At 42.4% G+C, this 16,871-nt stretch overlaps 1 protein-coding gene across 3 annotated transcripts in view; it reads right to left on the reverse strand.

The window, feature by feature from the left end:
- The window catches only part of LOC116998503 (unconventional myosin-X-like), an 89,531-nt gene that overhangs the window by 3,269 nt on the left and 69,391 nt on the right, over nucleotides 1-16,871 (reverse strand). For all 3 annotated transcript variants that reach the window (XM_033064199.1, XM_033064200.2, XM_033064201.1), the window contains 12 exons: nucleotides 16,077-16,172; nucleotides 14,388-14,481; nucleotides 13,732-13,787; nucleotides 11,995-12,137; nucleotides 10,482-10,676; nucleotides 8,063-8,220; nucleotides 6,761-6,884; nucleotides 4,727-5,024; nucleotides 3,241-3,448; nucleotides 2,397-2,533; nucleotides 2,116-2,239; nucleotides 194-643 (listed from right to left, as the gene is read on the reverse strand). In XM_033064199.1, coding sequence (XP_032920090.1) covers nucleotides 194-643; nucleotides 2,116-2,239; nucleotides 2,397-2,533; nucleotides 3,241-3,448; nucleotides 4,727-5,024; nucleotides 6,761-6,884; nucleotides 8,063-8,220; nucleotides 10,482-10,676; nucleotides 11,995-12,137; nucleotides 13,732-13,787; nucleotides 14,388-14,481; nucleotides 16,077-16,172 — 2,083 coding nt within the window. The remainder of the gene's footprint in view (nucleotides 1-193; nucleotides 644-2,115; nucleotides 2,240-2,396; nucleotides 2,534-3,240; nucleotides 3,449-4,726; nucleotides 5,025-6,760; nucleotides 6,885-8,062; nucleotides 8,221-10,481; nucleotides 10,677-11,994; nucleotides 12,138-13,731; nucleotides 13,788-14,387; nucleotides 14,482-16,076; nucleotides 16,173-16,871) is intronic.

Genomic DNA, 16,871 nt, shown 5'->3' on the forward strand with positions numbered 1-16,871 from the left:
ATCAGATTTTAAAGTGATGTAGCAAGTCAATATTCCACTTCACATTTTACAGATAATACAGTGAGTGCAAGCAACTTACCACTACAAAATGTATGCATTTTCCAAAATTCCCTTCTGTTACACACAGCTTTATCTGTTCTCCAGACTGATACCTCTCCTCAGCTGTGGTTTTAGAAGTTTATTAATCACTCACCTCAACATCAAAGAGGGTTGACCCATAGCCTGGCCACTCCTTTACAATGGACATGTATTTCACCATGGCCTGATGCTGAGACAGCCCCTGCAGCTTGGTCCATTTCTGTGCTATGCTTGCCCGAGCAGCTGAAAGCTCTTCTTTTACCCACATCTCCATCATCTGCTCCTCTTCCACCTTCTGCTTCTTTACAGACCCTGTCTTGAAGCTCCGCTTCAATGTCCCTTCAAGGAAGCTCGTCCGTCTCCTCTCCAGAGCGTGACTGGTACTGCTGCTGCTCTTGGTTGAGTGCAGGATTTTGGATTTCAGCCTGTTAACTGGGTAGATTCCATCAAGGGTCCAGCTTATTTTGGAATAATCTCCATGAAGATACTGCAGCCGCAGAGCTGCCAGACGCTGCAGAGTGTCCTCTGGCCCAGGAAAATGACCAGCTATGAGGCTTTCATGAGCCTACAAACAAAAAGTTCCCCCAAACTCATTAGAAAGCAAAAGCACACTGTATTCACATCTGGGTCCATGTACAGATTGCTGTTGCACCTGCTGATCCCAGCAGGATACACATAATTCAGGAGGTCAGAGCAGACTTTGTAATAAGTATGTCAAAGTTTGCAAGTGGTTGATATGGGGGGGGAAACATCCCTTCTGCAAGCCTGAACAGGACAGAGATCTTTGAGGGGTTCCTATCCTGTACAGAAGGTCCTACACTGAGGACCTCTTAGGTCTGGAACACATGGGAGAGACCGGAATTGAGGCGATTTGGTTTTGTACTTCACAACAGCTCCTGTGTGAAGATTATATTCAACACCAGTCATACATAATAAATTCAAGATTCTCACCTCAGTTTCATTACATAAAAGCACCTCCCATCCCTTTCTCCTTCACCTGATGTCTCCACCAATCTTCTTGCTTCCCTTTGCCTGTTTTTCTATGAAATCTATTAATGGGGGTTTGCACATCCATCTAATGTCTGGGTAACACCTACTCCCCTGCTGTTACTTCTCTTTGCCAGTTAAAGGTGTGTAGACTGAAAGCCTTGTCAACAGGGAGTCTGGTACAACTGAGGTTCCAAAGAGCGCCATGTGCCCTGACTGTTTTCTAGACATTCTCTAGCTAACAAGGCTTGATGTTCATTTCAAGAAAGGAACCATGGTCTGAGTGATGTACATGCCAAGCATTTGACTATCAGTGAGTTTCAGTCTTCATGAGTGACTGACATTAACACATTCAGTAATTTTCTACAACTATGATTTTCTGAGGCAAGGTCAGTGTTCATTAGAAGTAATACAGATGGGACGAACCACACAGCTCCGGTCAGTTTAGTTTTACATCCCAGCTGCAAGGCTCCTTCATACCAGTGTGATCTCTGATCTTGCCAGCATCACCGTGCTATGGAGTACAGTGACTTAAAAAATAACAGACTATTCAGCAGATAGATATTGTCAACTACATTCTCCTTTCCTTTGCCTGCAGTACTCTTCTAATGCCTCTCTGTTAATCAAAAGAAATTACCCAAAAGATGCTTCATATTTGGTTCTGGTAACACCCCAAGGATGTGCTGTTCTTGCCGGACAGACAGATTTTCCAGTTTTCTTTACATTTATGTTCTGCAAATGTTCTCTTGAATCATTACCCAAATTTCTCTGCCTTCTAAAATTAAAGACCAAGTTAAAAAAATTAATTATCATTAGTGTTTCATTTTTTTTAAGCCTTTGCTAATTTTTCTTGCTTTTGTTCTAATACTCATCTTGCCTAGGAACCTTCAGTCTATCTGTTCAGTAGATTCCAGGCAAAAATCCAACACAGTGAATTCTTCTGCTATAACCAGCATTCCCACTTCTAATGAAAGGTAAACCAGTCTTCTGTATCTTCTTGTGTGCTGTTGCCACACTGGAAACCAAATAATTCTCCCAGAGTTAGCTTACCTGCTCAAACATGAAGGCAAATTCCACACCATCTTTGGGAACATTCTCAATATCCAAGAAGCAATAAAGCTTAAAATAAAGTTGCCACTGCCCTTCCTCCTCATCTTCTTCAGAGCCAGCAAGTCTGTAAAATATATAAGAGAGTAAGAAGGGAAAAAACCATTTAGGAGAAGTACCATGGTACTGGAATATACAAATCACAATCTGAAGGTAACCCTGGATTCTGAAATCCAGTGTTACATCCAACTAGAAATTAAAGGTTTAACGAAACATTCTTTTACCTCTCAAACTTGGCCAAGATATCAGCCACAATCACCCGACTCTCCACAGCACGGTCAACCTGCTGATTATGTTCAAAGAGCGCAAACATGTTCCGGCTGTCCTCCATTGCCAACCCTCGGATCAGCTTTTCAACCACCTGCAAAATCAGACACGTCACACAGTAGGCATCATCCCCCTTTCAGTGAAGAATCAGTACCTCTTCAGGACACCTATTCATACCTCTCCATCACATTTCTCCCTGAATTACCGTGTTTTCAGATTAAAGAATTCTAACCCTAAAAGATCATTCCCTGCAATGAAGTCATTACTTACATTTGATCATCCTTGCTTTTCTTCTCTGAATTTTTCAATTCTCACTATCCTTTTGAGGATGGGGGAATTAGAATTCTACACAAGATACAGGCACGTAATGGATTCAGATGCCATGATGACATTCTCAGTTCCTCTAGTAACAACTCATTTTTTTTTCTATTTAGCATTAATGTTTTCACAGACATGACTACTGCAACCTGGAATCCTGCTTCTGTCCTGCTAATGATTAAATTACTGGTAGACTATGGCTCTCAGAAGGATTCCATTATGAACTGGAAACTCCCCTTGTCCAGAAAACCGTGTTTAGCAAGTTTCAGACAAAAGGCAGAACACCAGAAGTGTTCAAGTGATACTCTATAACCTGGGCACTTGTAGAGTAAGCTGAACTTTGCCCAAAGATATAGCAAAAGAGGTTGCAATTTAAAACAAAAAAGAGAAATTGGAAATAAAGGGGAAAAGGGTGTCCCTTCCACAGACCCACTCTCCAGACACAGGTGTGCCCACATCTGGTTAATCCTACTAAAGCATTACCTCCCCAGCACTGGTGTGGGAGTTGATGGTTATTTTGCAGGAGCCGCCACCATGGCAATACACTGTCGTGGTCATTTCCTCACGGGTGAGAAGAGCCTGTATTTCCTCCTGGGAGGGCACAAACTCCCTTGTCTTTGTTCTCTTCAGGGAATCACTTATGAACTGTGCATACCTGTCTATTTCTGAGTCTGGAAAGAGATCTTTTACCCTAATTGTAAAGAGAAGCAAAAAAAAAACAAAACAAAAAAACAACAACCCATTACACAGTGAACAACACATTACCCTAAAAATTACACTACTGCAAGTAAAGAGTTTGGTAGAGATGCTGATGTCAAATGCAACCACACAAAAACCAAGCTTATTTCCTAAACCATACAATCTGCTTTTACTGGCCATTTGAAAGTCACTTCAGTGGCATTTCTCAGCAATGTATGAAAAAAGCAGTTCAAAGTTTCAGGAGTTTAGTGACAGCTGAAGACAGAAGGATTGACAATCTCAATTTACCAAACTGCGAATAAAAACTATGAAATCAAATGTAAAGTTTTAAAATTTATTCTTAATGGTTTTGTTTTTTGGTTGGTTTTTTTTAATTTGCTGGCTGTGTTTGAGCCACTTTTACAGTATGTTTGAGAATTAAGAAGATAGAAAGCAGATGCCTGTACACTGTTCTCTTCCCTCCAAGACCAGCAGGTCTAAGTATAACATTACTTGCAATTCCGGTGATAAAACAATGAAATGGCTACATGGAGTATCTGCATCTCTTGGACCCAGGCCACGGATGTAGCTATTTGGCATATTGACACAAATATTTTACTCTTTCCTAGCTTGGAAGGAATCAAATAGATTTTACTGATCTCTCTCCTCATTAGGAATGGAGCAAGGTTACACAGCTGCAGATCAGGCCCAGTGCAGACTGCTTTGAAAAGCTGCATTAGATGCTGAAGATGACTTGGGAGGAAATATAAATTATTTAGTTCCCATGAAAATGGGAGATTAACTCAGATTAAAAATACTATTTGCAAGCCTTATGTGGTTAGTTAAACAAATCTTGAAAAATTATAAATTGGATTTACAGTATCTCTCCTTCTTCACAGTATGCTTTTTGCCTGTGCCAGCTGCAATGTAGTACATATTTCCATGAGTATGAAGCCACTGTTCCCACCTTTCCTGCAGATTAATAATGTTTGTATGTACATTAGTAAGCAGCAGGTCATCAGCTGTAAATCCACTGCAACACAATCTCATGGTATTCTATTTGGACAACTTACATTCATTGCACTGCCTTTTGACACAACAGATGGGTGGCAAGGGTCGGGGGGAGTCTGAATACACAGAACAGCTGGTGGTAAGAATTGGGCAAAGGTGGGAGGCTGGAAAACGACAGGAAGATGTTTGCACAGCAAGAGGGTGAGACAGGTAACTACAACAGGCAGTGGAAGATCAGCAGAGTGAAAGGAAACAAGCTGCAAAGGGAAGAGACGTTTACCTTCGGAGGTGGAACTTGAGGTAGCGCAGGATCCCTCTGCTGGGCAGGAAAGTGCAGCTCATACAGGTCATGAGCTGCCAGTGGTGCAGGTTCCCAGTACTGTTGGGATGTGGCATGTGGTTGGTTTGCTTGATGAGCTGACAGTACACTTCATCACGGAGGGGCTTTAAATCATGGCAGGTCTGCAGGATGCCTTGGATAATGGGTATGGGGTCAGACACTGTCTCAATTTCCTGAAGGGAGTTAAAGATCTTCACTGCTTCATCCTGTAAGCTGCTGTAACCCTTCTCTTGTTGCACTGGGGAACAATCACAAAGGTCACAAGAGGTGAGCATCTCCCTCAGTTTCTGGCCCAGCAGCACTACAATCAACTGTACATGGAAAAACAGCAACCTGAGCATTCATGCATATCTTGAACTTAAGTTTATGCTTCCTCTCTCAATGTTTAAATGGAGTTTTAGTTAGAATTTGCCAACATCTGATTTGTCATCACTGCCCAATCCATTTTTGGACACACTGTGCAGAAAAGCAGAGTAATATTTTTAAAGAGAATGAGCATTAAAATCTAGTTCAGGCTTCTTTGTCTGCAACTGAGATACCAGAACGTGGCCACTGAAATCCAGCTTGTATAATTCCAGAATTCTGTGTTGTGCCTGTATTAGCTTTGACTCTGGGCTAACACAGAACCTAAGCGAATTGCTGTACCACAAATGCAATTTATACCTATTGTTCAGATTTAAAATGCTTAGACCAAAACTTCAGGTTTTTGAGCACCTAAATGTCTGGTTTTGAACTGCTCAGACACCTGTGATACCATTCAGATGCAAGCTTGCATTCTCCTTTGCACATCTCTGGGGCTTTGGGTCCTTCTGAATCTCCTGTACAGCCACTGCTTCCCCAGTGGCCATGTATTAACTGTACTGTACAAAGACACAGCTCTAAAAAATAAGTTCCACAGTATAAGTGCTTGCTTTGTATTTTTTTCTGTATTTTAGAATTTATTTTTTCTGTGCTACAATCTGCCACATAATTGGATCCTTGTGTTGTGACAGACCTAATATCCTTTCACTTTCTCCATGACAGTCTCCTGGCCCTAAAAACTTCATTTTGAGGCTGAAGAACCCTGCTCTTTATTTAGTCACTTAATTGTAGCCAAGTTCTTCAGTGCCTTTGATCATCTTTGGGTAGGTTTTTACATCTCCTATATTTTTGATGAGACGTAGAAGGCAAAACTGTATCCTGTACTCAAGATGCAGGTGCACAGCACATATACAGCTGCACAAAGACTTTATTTTTGCTTTTCTAAGCTTTCAAAACCTTCCATTAGCTGTTTTGTTTCTGTACTCACCACTAGAGTTGACATTTTCATAAAGCTACAAATTGATGTTCACTCTCCTAAGCACAGCTACATCACTACCTGTGTGGCAGACTGTTTTTCCCATACACATTGCTTTGATTGAAGTTAATTTCTTAAAAGATTCTGTGGCTCACTCACTCCACATGAGACATTCTTCTATAGTTCCCCACCAGCTTTCAGTTTTAATATGTCAAACAGTCTGTAATCATCAGCAAATCACTTCAGTTTTCTGGTGGTCCATCACTCTAGCTCTTTCATGCTTCTGACACATTTGAAAAAAGTAGTAATTTACTCTGGTTTTACAGCAGTTTCTGTAGAAATACTACCCCACTGCCAGCAGCATGATGTAATCCTGTTGTAGTATTTCCACTGGAGCCACTCACAACCCAGTTGTGGCTAAAGAATGACAGGCTGCATGTCCCCTGGATGGACAATAAAAGTATCTGCCCCCATTTACTTTAAGATTCAGTGTTCCCACACGGTAAGAGGCAGTGGACATGGAACACACTCCACAGAAGAAAGGGAGAGAGAGGAACTGTTCCCTCCCTGAACCCTGTGGGCTACACTGCCCCAAATAGACTGCACCTGACAGAGAGAGCTTACAGGCCCATTTTGTGGTGCTCACTGACCCTCAAAATGTGAGTGGGTTCTGTCTTTTACTTGGGTAAAATACTTACAGTTGACACTGACATCTCCATATGGCAGTGGGAGCAGTGGGGAATGCAAGGGGTGCTGGGTGTAGCGCAAGATGGGATTCCTCCTGTACGTCTGTTCCACTACTTCAAAGTTTGTGCTGTTTTCCTAGAAAAGAAAAAAAAAAAAAAATTATCCTCAAATAGGCACAGTCCTTTGTGGGATGCACTTAAACATTTAGGTTCAAGCTCAATCACCTTTGTCTAAATTTCTGAAGGTGTCTAGGGGGACTAAGTGATCAAAGCATAATCCCTATGTAACAATTACCCTGTAGGTTATTTCTGAAAATTAAACACAAGAATAGCCATCCTGCATCATCCCACAGGTCACCAGGCACACAGTCTTGTCTTCAAGCTTGGCTTGTGTAATATACATATGGCATGATCCCTCTCTCCTGTGCCCTTCAAGCTTTCAACAGTTAATGGTTAATGGACTTTCTGACCACAGATCAGCCATTTTCAGTGTGTAATAATGAACCTGTTCTCAACTTGTCTGGTTGTATTATATATGTTTACAGAATGAACAAGCAAAATGCTCCCTGGTTCAAAATCTGAGCCTGTCTCTACCATACACACTGGATCACATTCTTCTGCATTTTGTCCTATGGTCCTTCCCTAACAATACATAATGTTCCATTTATCCTGGAACCCTAAGCTGAAGTTTTCCAAGATTCTCTACAATCACTCTCAGCTCTTTCTTTCTAAATATGAACTATCTAATTGCATCAAGTTTAGAGTACATCACAAACACATTTCTTCTGAAATTTGCCTTAGTGTGTGTTCTTAAATGATTCTAGGTTTATTTGCCAAAGTTTCTGGCAAGTTCCTTCTCAAAAATTACTCCTGTGGTAAAATTTATGCTATTTTGAAGGACATTAGCTTTCCACCCTTCACTCTGACATTTAACCACACAAACCTAAGGTATGAAGAAAGCTTCAGGGTACATTGAAGTCAGATGGCTGGTAGAAATGGGGTTTTTTTGTGTCCAGAGGATGATTAGGATGGAGCAGAGATTTGCAAATACTCAATAGTGTAATCCTATCTGCAGTTTTTAATTGCATAGAGTTGTAGTCTAGACTTATGTAGATCAGTTAACAAAATAAAATTCATGCCATATTTGATTTTTTTTTTGCTGCACAGTTGTGTAAGTTTCTTTTATTACTCTTTTTAATATTCCCCTTTAGGACAGCAACCCCATTTTTTGCCACATTCTCAGCAATGACTGGGTCAGGCCAGTGGTGGTCTGGCTATTCCCAAGTCATGTGGGAATTAGCAGGATCCACCTACCCTGATGTCCCGAATGAGCTGCTGTGTAGGTGTTTCTATGGGAACTTTGCTGTCAATGACTCCCTGGATGGCAGAGGCCCAGCGCATGGCTTCGTTCAGCAGCTTGGTGTACAGCCTGTAGGAATGCTTCCGCCCATGGACTATGATGTTCCAGTAGCCTGCCGAGAAACAAAGGTGGACACAAAACAGGAAGGTGAAACTGGCTTCTACATTATGTACCTGACTAGAGGTTAGCAAATGTGGCATCCACCTACAAAAAGGGCCAGAAGGAGAATCTGGGGAGCTACAGGTCTGTCAGTCCATCCTCGATACCAGGGAAGGTTATGGAGCAGATCATCTTGGGTGTCAAAGGATAGCAATGGAGCTGGAGCACAAGTCCTGTGAGGAGTGGCTGAGGGAGCTGGGGGTGTTTAGCTTAGAGAAAATAAGGCTCAAGGGGGACCTTATTACTATCTCCAATTACCTGAAAAGAGGATGTAACCAGGTGAGGGTCTGTCCCTTCTCCAAAGTAACAAGCGACAGGACAAGAGGAAAGGGCTGTCAACAGGATGTCCAGGGAAGTGGCTGAATCGCCATCCCCTGAGGCATTTAAAAAATGTGTAGATGTGGCACTTAGGGCTTAGTGGTGGACTTGACAATGTTAGGTTAATGGCTGGACTCGATTATTAAGAGATCATTGATTCTCTTTTTGCCTGTAGCTTGTAGCTGATGAAAAACCCTGGCTGTCCTCATAGCAACATACAGTGTGTCTGGTTAAAATCCACTAAGTAGACATTGACATCCCCATTCCCCAAACAGATTTATCAGTAGGAAAGTCCCAGTTCAGATTTTGGTACAAAGACAGCTTTCTAAGATGCAAATATCATGCAGTGTAACCTGACTACTTGCCTGCCAACCAGGCAGCTCACTTTCACAGACAGCATTTGGACTACACCATCCTGTTTATCACTTGGAAAATGACCACTCTAACACACAGCACCTAGTCAGAATGCCAAATCAACTCTCAGAACTTTTAAAAATGTATGTTTGACAACCTGAGAGAATGTGTCCAGGTGATGGCAATTCTGTCTGCTAAAGGGAGCCCTGGACATCTGTTGATACCAAAAATATGGACACTTCCTTGTGAATGAGCAGAAAACATTTCTTCTCATCTCCTTTACTAAATACTTCCAGTCCTTTTAAAAGGTATCCCAAACAACTCCAGTACAGTAATTTCACGACTATGAGGCGCACCCTTTTGACTAAAATTTTCCCCCGAACCCGGAAGTGCGCCTTATAGTCCGGTGCGCCTTATCTGATGGACAAAGTTCGGAAATTTGCCTACCCGGAAGTGAGAGCTGCGAGCCGTGGGGGGAGCCAGCAGGGCCATGGCTGCCAGGTGGAGGCGGGGCGGAGCCCCAGCAGAAATAGCCCAGCCCCGTGGAGGCGGCATGGAGGGGTGGCAGCCACAGCTCGGCCCCATGGAGGCGACACGGAGGGGCGGTGGGCACAGCCCGGCCCCGGAGAGGCGGCATGGAGTGGTGGCGGGCACGCCCCGGCCCCGCCGGGTGCAGGCGGTCCCGGGGGCCCCAGGCACCCCTCCTGCCGGGTACAGGCGGTCCCAGGGGCCCATGGCTGCCGGGTTGAGGCGGGGCCTCGGCCAGCCACCACACGGGGGAAGCTGGGGGTGGAGCCTCGCTACAAAAAAAACTGCACCTTCTAGTCCGGTGCGCCTTATCTGATCTACAAAGTTGCGAATTTTGCCGAGTCCCGGGGGGTGTGCCCTATAGTCCGGTGTGCCTTATGGTCATGAAATTACTGTACTCAAATAACTAGTTTTCAAGTCTTTTTCTGAGGTTCACAATCTTTGTAGGGGAAATTCGCCTTTTCCTATAACCTGGTTCCCTTCTGAACTCCTCAGGCAAGCAACGGAGGATCATGCCAGATCTCGCCTTCCCAGAACTCTGTCATGTTGCACACAAAGCAAACACAGGCCTTTTTCATCTTTTGTTTCTATTGAGTTGAGTGATGCTGCAACACATGCACTGTACATTCCTTACAGTGTATGGGATGGCTGCTATTTAAGAGGTTACAATGACCCGAGAGACAAATGGAGATCGAGCTACAAGGTGACAGTTCTGGAGATGTACCAATAATTAGTGTCAACTACAGGAAGTCACACCTGTTACCCTGCCTGGGGAACACTGAGATAAGCAGTGACTCTGCTCAGTGAGAAACATCAGCTCTGTGTACCTCTGTCAGGCATGAGGCACTTGTACACTTTGTAAATCTCTCACAGTTTCCATGGGTAGAGATGTTTGCAGCCAGACACAAAGCCTCAAGACTGCTTTCTCAACATGACACACCACTGCAGTCGTGCACCATCCCCTCTTCAGGAGCTGCACACCTGGAGTGCTCTGTACCCCTTTCTCCCTCTCACCTGTATCTTTGAAGACCCTCTCATCAGGCTGCACGACGGAGCAGAGGCTGTTGAGCACGAGCGTGCCGAGCTTGGCAGCCGTGCGCTCCGATGACTTGTAGTAGTCCAGGGCAGTGTTTGTCAGAACAAACCAGCGCTTCTTCATCTTCAGAGAGGACATCTTGTTGCTGCTCTGAACCTCCTTATGAAGCCAGCCTAGCAGAGAATCACAAACACGTCATTACATGCATCTCTTGCTCCCACGTTCAGGACAAATAATTTCACTGCCATTTTATTTGTCGCAAAATAAAGGGAAAAAAAGAGATTAAGAAAATTCAGTACTTCAACATAAAAAAATTACAGCCTGCATTGCTAAGGCTGTCAAAAAGACAATTTTCTACTCAGAGGTGTAAAAAGCAATGTCCACCCACAAGGCAAAATGTTCAAAATATGTGTGACTGAAGCAAGAGGCTCCACATAAAGAGAAGATAGAGATGGACCTTCCTGAATATATATGCGCCTTTGAGACTGCTGTCACACAGACATCTTCTTATGAAGAGCAGAGCATACTCTGCAAAGAATCATTTCTTTTTCTCTTTGACTAATGAACAATAAGAGATAAATGGAACTGCTGCCTTGCATTTAACTATTTTGAAGTTAAGGTACTCAAACTGTTGTCTTATAGTCTCCTTTATATCATTCAATCTCCTTGAACTTTTTATGACTAGGGTTGAAGGCTTTTCCACATTTTGGTGACCCTTTTCTCCTTCTCCTTCTGCCCTGCAACAAGACCTAAGACTCTAAGCTCTTTATTCCTTCACAGACATTTCTGGAAGATATGAGGGCAATTTTCTCATGTACTTGCTTTCTACAGACTGGATCAGGATTGTCTTCATACATGAGCTCAAAATATAGAGGAAATTTAAAAATATTTAAGACAAATGAGTGAATATTTTGCAATATATGTGTGATCCCTACTCATGCTCTGCCATCTTCAACTAGGCTCTGACTAAAGATGTAATTTAAATCTTTTGCTCAACCTCAGAGAATTTTTCTCACCTCACTATGTCTACCATAATCAGGTTAGTTAGTTTAGCTGAGGACAGCAGCAATCCCACAAAGATCTCTCTCCCTCCCTCTCTACATGACAGGTGTCAGAAGGAACTGAGCTGCCAACAAAAGCCACAGTGTCATGTCATAGTCCATCTAAGCCAGCTGCTCCTATCAGCAGCCATGCTCCTTCCTACTCCCTAGTGGCATTTGCTAGACATGTTTAAATAGGCCAGAACTATCATCAGAAAATGAAACATATGAAGCACTATTTTTGCACCTGGCAGGGAATTAGGTAAGAGCCAGGGCTAGCACACATGTGACATGGCAAGCAGCAGGCAGGAAGGTAGAGGGGGGCAGAGAATGATAGTTATTGGGGAGCAGCTAAACCCTGAGTTAGACTGAGTTAGCAACAATCAAATCTCCTTGTCAGATCATAAGCAGAAGATGAGTTTCACATGTAATTGCACGTATTTCCTTTCACCTCTCACAAGGAATTCCTGGCCATCAACCTTGGATTCTCCTTTGGGTTTCTGCAGCAGGGAGATCCAGTGATGCATTTCCTCAGGAGTGTCGCTGTTGCAGTGAATCACACGATTGGCTGTGATGATCACAAAAGAATTTGGTCTGCCAGAGAACAAAAGCATTAAAATTAGTCATAGCCATGCAAATAGCTCACAGTACATCCAAAGTCATGTTTTTTACCTTCCCATAAACAGAAAGACTTTCTGAATACAAAATACAGAGGAGTGCAGAAACACTTAAGATCATCTCTTGTTCAGTTGCTCTGTCAACTGATAAACACAGAGACCAGCTAAATGAAATTAAATATCTTTCAAAAGCTACTTCCAGAGACTAGAAAATATTAATTAGCTAATAAGCAGCTGCAAAATGCCCTTGGTTCGTAAGCAAAGGACTTTGACTGATTGGAATGAGCCAGTGCTTGTACCACTGGGCTGAGCTGGTACAGCCATTCTCCTCGCAGTTATTAAAACCAGTGATAAAACCAGCAAATACAAGTCTCAGTAGGATCAGTTAAAACACGTCGAGTCTGGTTTTAGAAAGGATGAGCTGATCCTGGCAAGACAGAAGAAAAACTGTTGTGTTGCTCCTGGATGACTTTGTCCTTCTTTTGCAACTGTATCTTACCAAAAGAATATTCACAATTGTGTACAGAATCGACGCTTTACAGGAAAATAGAAAAATAGAAGTATGATCAGTTCCAAGAGGACAGACTCATAAAACTTTGAAAGCAAAACCAGATTTTGTGAGAAAACAGAGAAATTGAAAAGTAGAATGCAAGTATGAAGCAAAAGGTTAAAAAATGCATAAACCTGTGGAAGATAAAAATAAGCTGCATAAAAATGTTGAAAATAAGCATTCTCCTCAGAATTTAACATTGCTTCAAACACTGATATTCCAGAAAAGCATACCTCAGCACATAGATAAACAAATCTTGACTGTTCAGCTTACTATTTGCTCCTAGTTTTCACTGGTTCACAGATTAATTATGAGTACAGGCCGCAAACTGCCTAAAATGTTTTCATCAATGAAATCTTAGTTCACTTCTGAAATGCATTTTCTAAACTACAAAAAAGAAAGTCTAGCAACCTGTGTCAGAGCCCAGAGCCCTGTCCCCAAACCACAGAGATAATAACTTAATAGCTAACATTTTACTTCAGCACTGTGGGGAGTATCTTTGCCCTGGTTGAACCTGTTAATACGTGGGGAGTAATTAAATGTTAACATAAAGTGATATGAAATGTCTCATCATCTCTTCTCTGAAACTAACTAAAGGCCTGTGCTCTGCTGCATTGCAAAGATATCAAGAATAATGCAAATTTCTAAATTCATTCATTATTCCACAATGCTGTTTCTTTTCCCTAAATTTACAAGATTACTCAAAACTACTCTGTTGAAAAAATGGAAGTGTTGCTTTTGCTGGATGTATTTGTTCAGTGCTGGTAGTAGATAAAACTATAATTTTCTGGTATTGAGATTATGCTGTTTTCACTTTAAGGAACTGCAGGAGAAATTGACAAAACATATATATGGACTTCATGCCTATGAAGTGACATTGCTTGAAACAAGCTAAAGATTTCAGCTATGCTTATTTGTTTGGAAAAAAGATGTATGAGTTTCAACAAATACAAACCCCAAAAGGAAACCTAGAGCTACCCACAGTTTCTGATTTAAGAGATGGTCAGATTGCTGCACCTACCTATCAGGATTGTCTGAGGCACAAACAGAGTCAATAAGCCCAACATCCAGGGTTCCCTGCAGAGTGAAGAAGACACAGATTGTATTTTAGATTACAGGTGTTCTCCTCTGTGAATGGGATTGGAATTGAAACCATTCCTCTGAATTACAACAGCTTGAGTAGAAATGAACACAGAGAAAGGCTTAAGTGAGTTATCTTTGTTCCCTAAACAGCCAAAGATGTGCAAGGGGCTCCACAGGACTGGAGGAAAAAGTTACAAGTTTCCAGAGAGTATTATGAAATAACCTTATCTATTAGCTCTGTACTGGCAAAACACATAAATACACCGTTCTTCCCAACTGCTATCTTCTGTCTGGAGTAACTGTGACCCAGACTAGTCCCATCCAAAGATACTTTATCTGCATGAGGCAGCCTCCCTGCTCTCCTCCAACAGAAAGAGCTATCTGTGACCAAGCTGAGCAGCCCACAACAAACACCATATTCCCCACTGCCTACCCTCTTCCCTACCAGCTTTGGTGTTTCTTTATAATTACGAATGTCCAACTTTCTTATACTGCTGAAGAAATACAGCACTGCATGTGCTGGAAAAACATGCAGAAACAGTTAAACACAGAGGGCTCCAAGCATGCCCACAGGCTGGTTGCACAGTAACTCACCACAGCATTCTTTGGATTGGCCTGTTCATCCTGCATTTCCCTCAGCTGCTGTGCTGTAGCGCTGTGCACTCGGCTCAGGACATTAAACCAACCGCTGCCAATGAAAACAGAATCAGAGTTAAACTTTCAGTAATGAAACTGCCTCGAGAACATGATCAAGGAACCTGGAATGATGCCACTGGGAAAATTTCTTCATTCACAATTTCCTGAATACTATGTCACAAAATATCTCTTGGGCTGATCATACCAGATTCCAATGTCTTCCTTCCTCCTTATTTATCCATGAAAATTCTGTGCACGTTCTTCAACCCACTGACAGCTGCTCCTGCAAAATCCAGTTTTCCACTTGTTATTCAAGGAACTCTAAGTAGGCAGTGGCTTTACAGGGAGCCCATGTCAGCAGACTGAGAAGAGCATACAGCACTTGTAAAAACCAGAGTTAGTTGGGAATATTCCTGGACTAGAGTCCTAGAGACGCCTGGGAGCCTTCTTGATTAGTCTCTCTCTGATCTGCTAATAAACTTGAAAGTCATATGGCTGGCAATTAATCATGGGTTTGTTTATAAGTGAGTTTGGAGTGAAGTTTTTGTCTGCAAAAGGGTTTCTCTTACAGACATATCTGGAGGCTAATTGCTGCTGCAGAAAAAGCAGATTCTTATCTGCAGCTTCCAGTGAGATCAGCAAACATCCATAATTCATGGAGGATTCTCAAAGTGGATACTCTGCGGAATCTGCTAATCTGCCCTTTGCTACTGCAAGCGTTGGTGCTTTCTTCTTCCTCAGAACACAAACTAATAGGGCATAGACAGAGGCCACATTTGGTTTACACTCAATTTTGCAGTGTTATCTTAGGTCATGTCTACTGCAGTTGTGGAAGTTCTGGGTTAACAAGTTACTGTCCTTCCACTACTGCTCCCTAAACTTGCGCATTTCTTGTCCATGTGGCTGTTCTTCAGTCTATTTCTGTTAAATTGTATCCAAACACCTTCCTCTTTTCTCTTCTTACACCAAAATAATAATAAATCCTAAATAACTTCACAGAATCAGTAGATCACAGAACAGAAGCCTTGGTAAAAGCGGGAAGACAGTAGTGGCTGCGGACAGTAACCTCTTAACTTGACTTTGCATAGCCAGGACAGGTTGTCCAACCTGCCCTTAAACAACTGATTCCCACTGTCTGGCCAGGATGCCAAGGAGGAAGGACATGAGTCACTCATTTGCTTTGCACTGGGAAGATTTTATCAGGTGACACTACAGACTCTGATAAGCTGCAGCCTTTTTTCTGTCTCCTGGATAAAACCCAGCTGCTCTCGCAATCATTTACAGACAACATGAATAGACTTTTTGTTTGATTCAAGATGCCATTAAATAAATAAATCAGCTATTAGATGTTCCAGTTTATATTAAGGTTTGTGTGTCTGCTGAAGTAACCCTTGAATTCAGCATGCTCACAGCCACATGAGAAGCTGGCAGTCCTGTGACTGGCAGACTGAACCACAACTTTGATAGTTGTAACATCAAATCCCCAAAGTAGGTGTGATGCATCCCAGGAAGCACAAAATGACACTCTGGAACAAATCTCCCCTTTTCTCCAGCAAAAGAGAATGATTATGTTTCTTAAACTCTCCCATGAGTAGCTGGGTCAGACCTGCACTGAATGAACAAACCTAACAAAACTCCCTGCTGTACCTGGCATCTTCTGGTGACTCTGCAACAATGTGGTAAACTCTGTCTTCTGTCACAATGTCCAAGGCATTCTCCTTTTCATGAATATCCACAATCTCTCTGGAACACAAGAAAGCACAAGAGCCAAAGCTAAAAATCTTTCACAGGCCTGAATTCCATCTGGTCGATTCTTTCACATCATACCCTTCACCACACAGAAGGGAAATCACTGGTTCAGATGGCTTGTAACTCTAACAGAAACATTAAATTCCGCCAATACACAAGATGTTTAAAAAGATCTGTACAGTTAAAAACCAAAGCTTAAGGCATTACATGGATTTTTCAAGACACCAGCAGACTAAATGGAAGAAGAGATAAAGGGAAGCTGATATGGAGATCTGTTGATGAAGTTGGGTGTGCCATTCTTTTTGGCACTTTACAGGTCTGCATAATGCTAATAGGTGACCAGTCTGTCCTTTCTTACAGCAGGAGCTAAGGAATTGACTATGGCAGCAGAAAGAGCATTCAGGACTCAGGAAAAGGCACAGTACATGCTGCCAAATTCAAATCCCGCTGTGAGCTTCATAATACCTCTGTGAAATGCCTGGAGAAGCCAGAAAACAGATGGAGTCTGGGTAGGAGAGAATGCATGGGGTATGTACTTAATTAGCCCCTCCTGGTCTGGCTCCATCCATGGCTTGGAAACAGCTTCTGCTGGATTATGAAATACAAGACTGGGAAAAGAACTATCAAGTAATTGCAGACTCCCTCCAGAGCAAACCTAGATGCTGTAATTGTCTTTTCCTTCCTTTGTTTCTG

Source organism: Catharus ustulatus, chromosome 7 (assembly GCF_009819885.2).
Source record: "Catharus ustulatus isolate bCatUst1 chromosome 7, bCatUst1.pri.v2, whole genome shotgun sequence".
Lineage (NCBI taxonomy): Eukaryota > Metazoa > Chordata > Aves > Passeriformes > Turdidae > Catharus > Catharus ustulatus.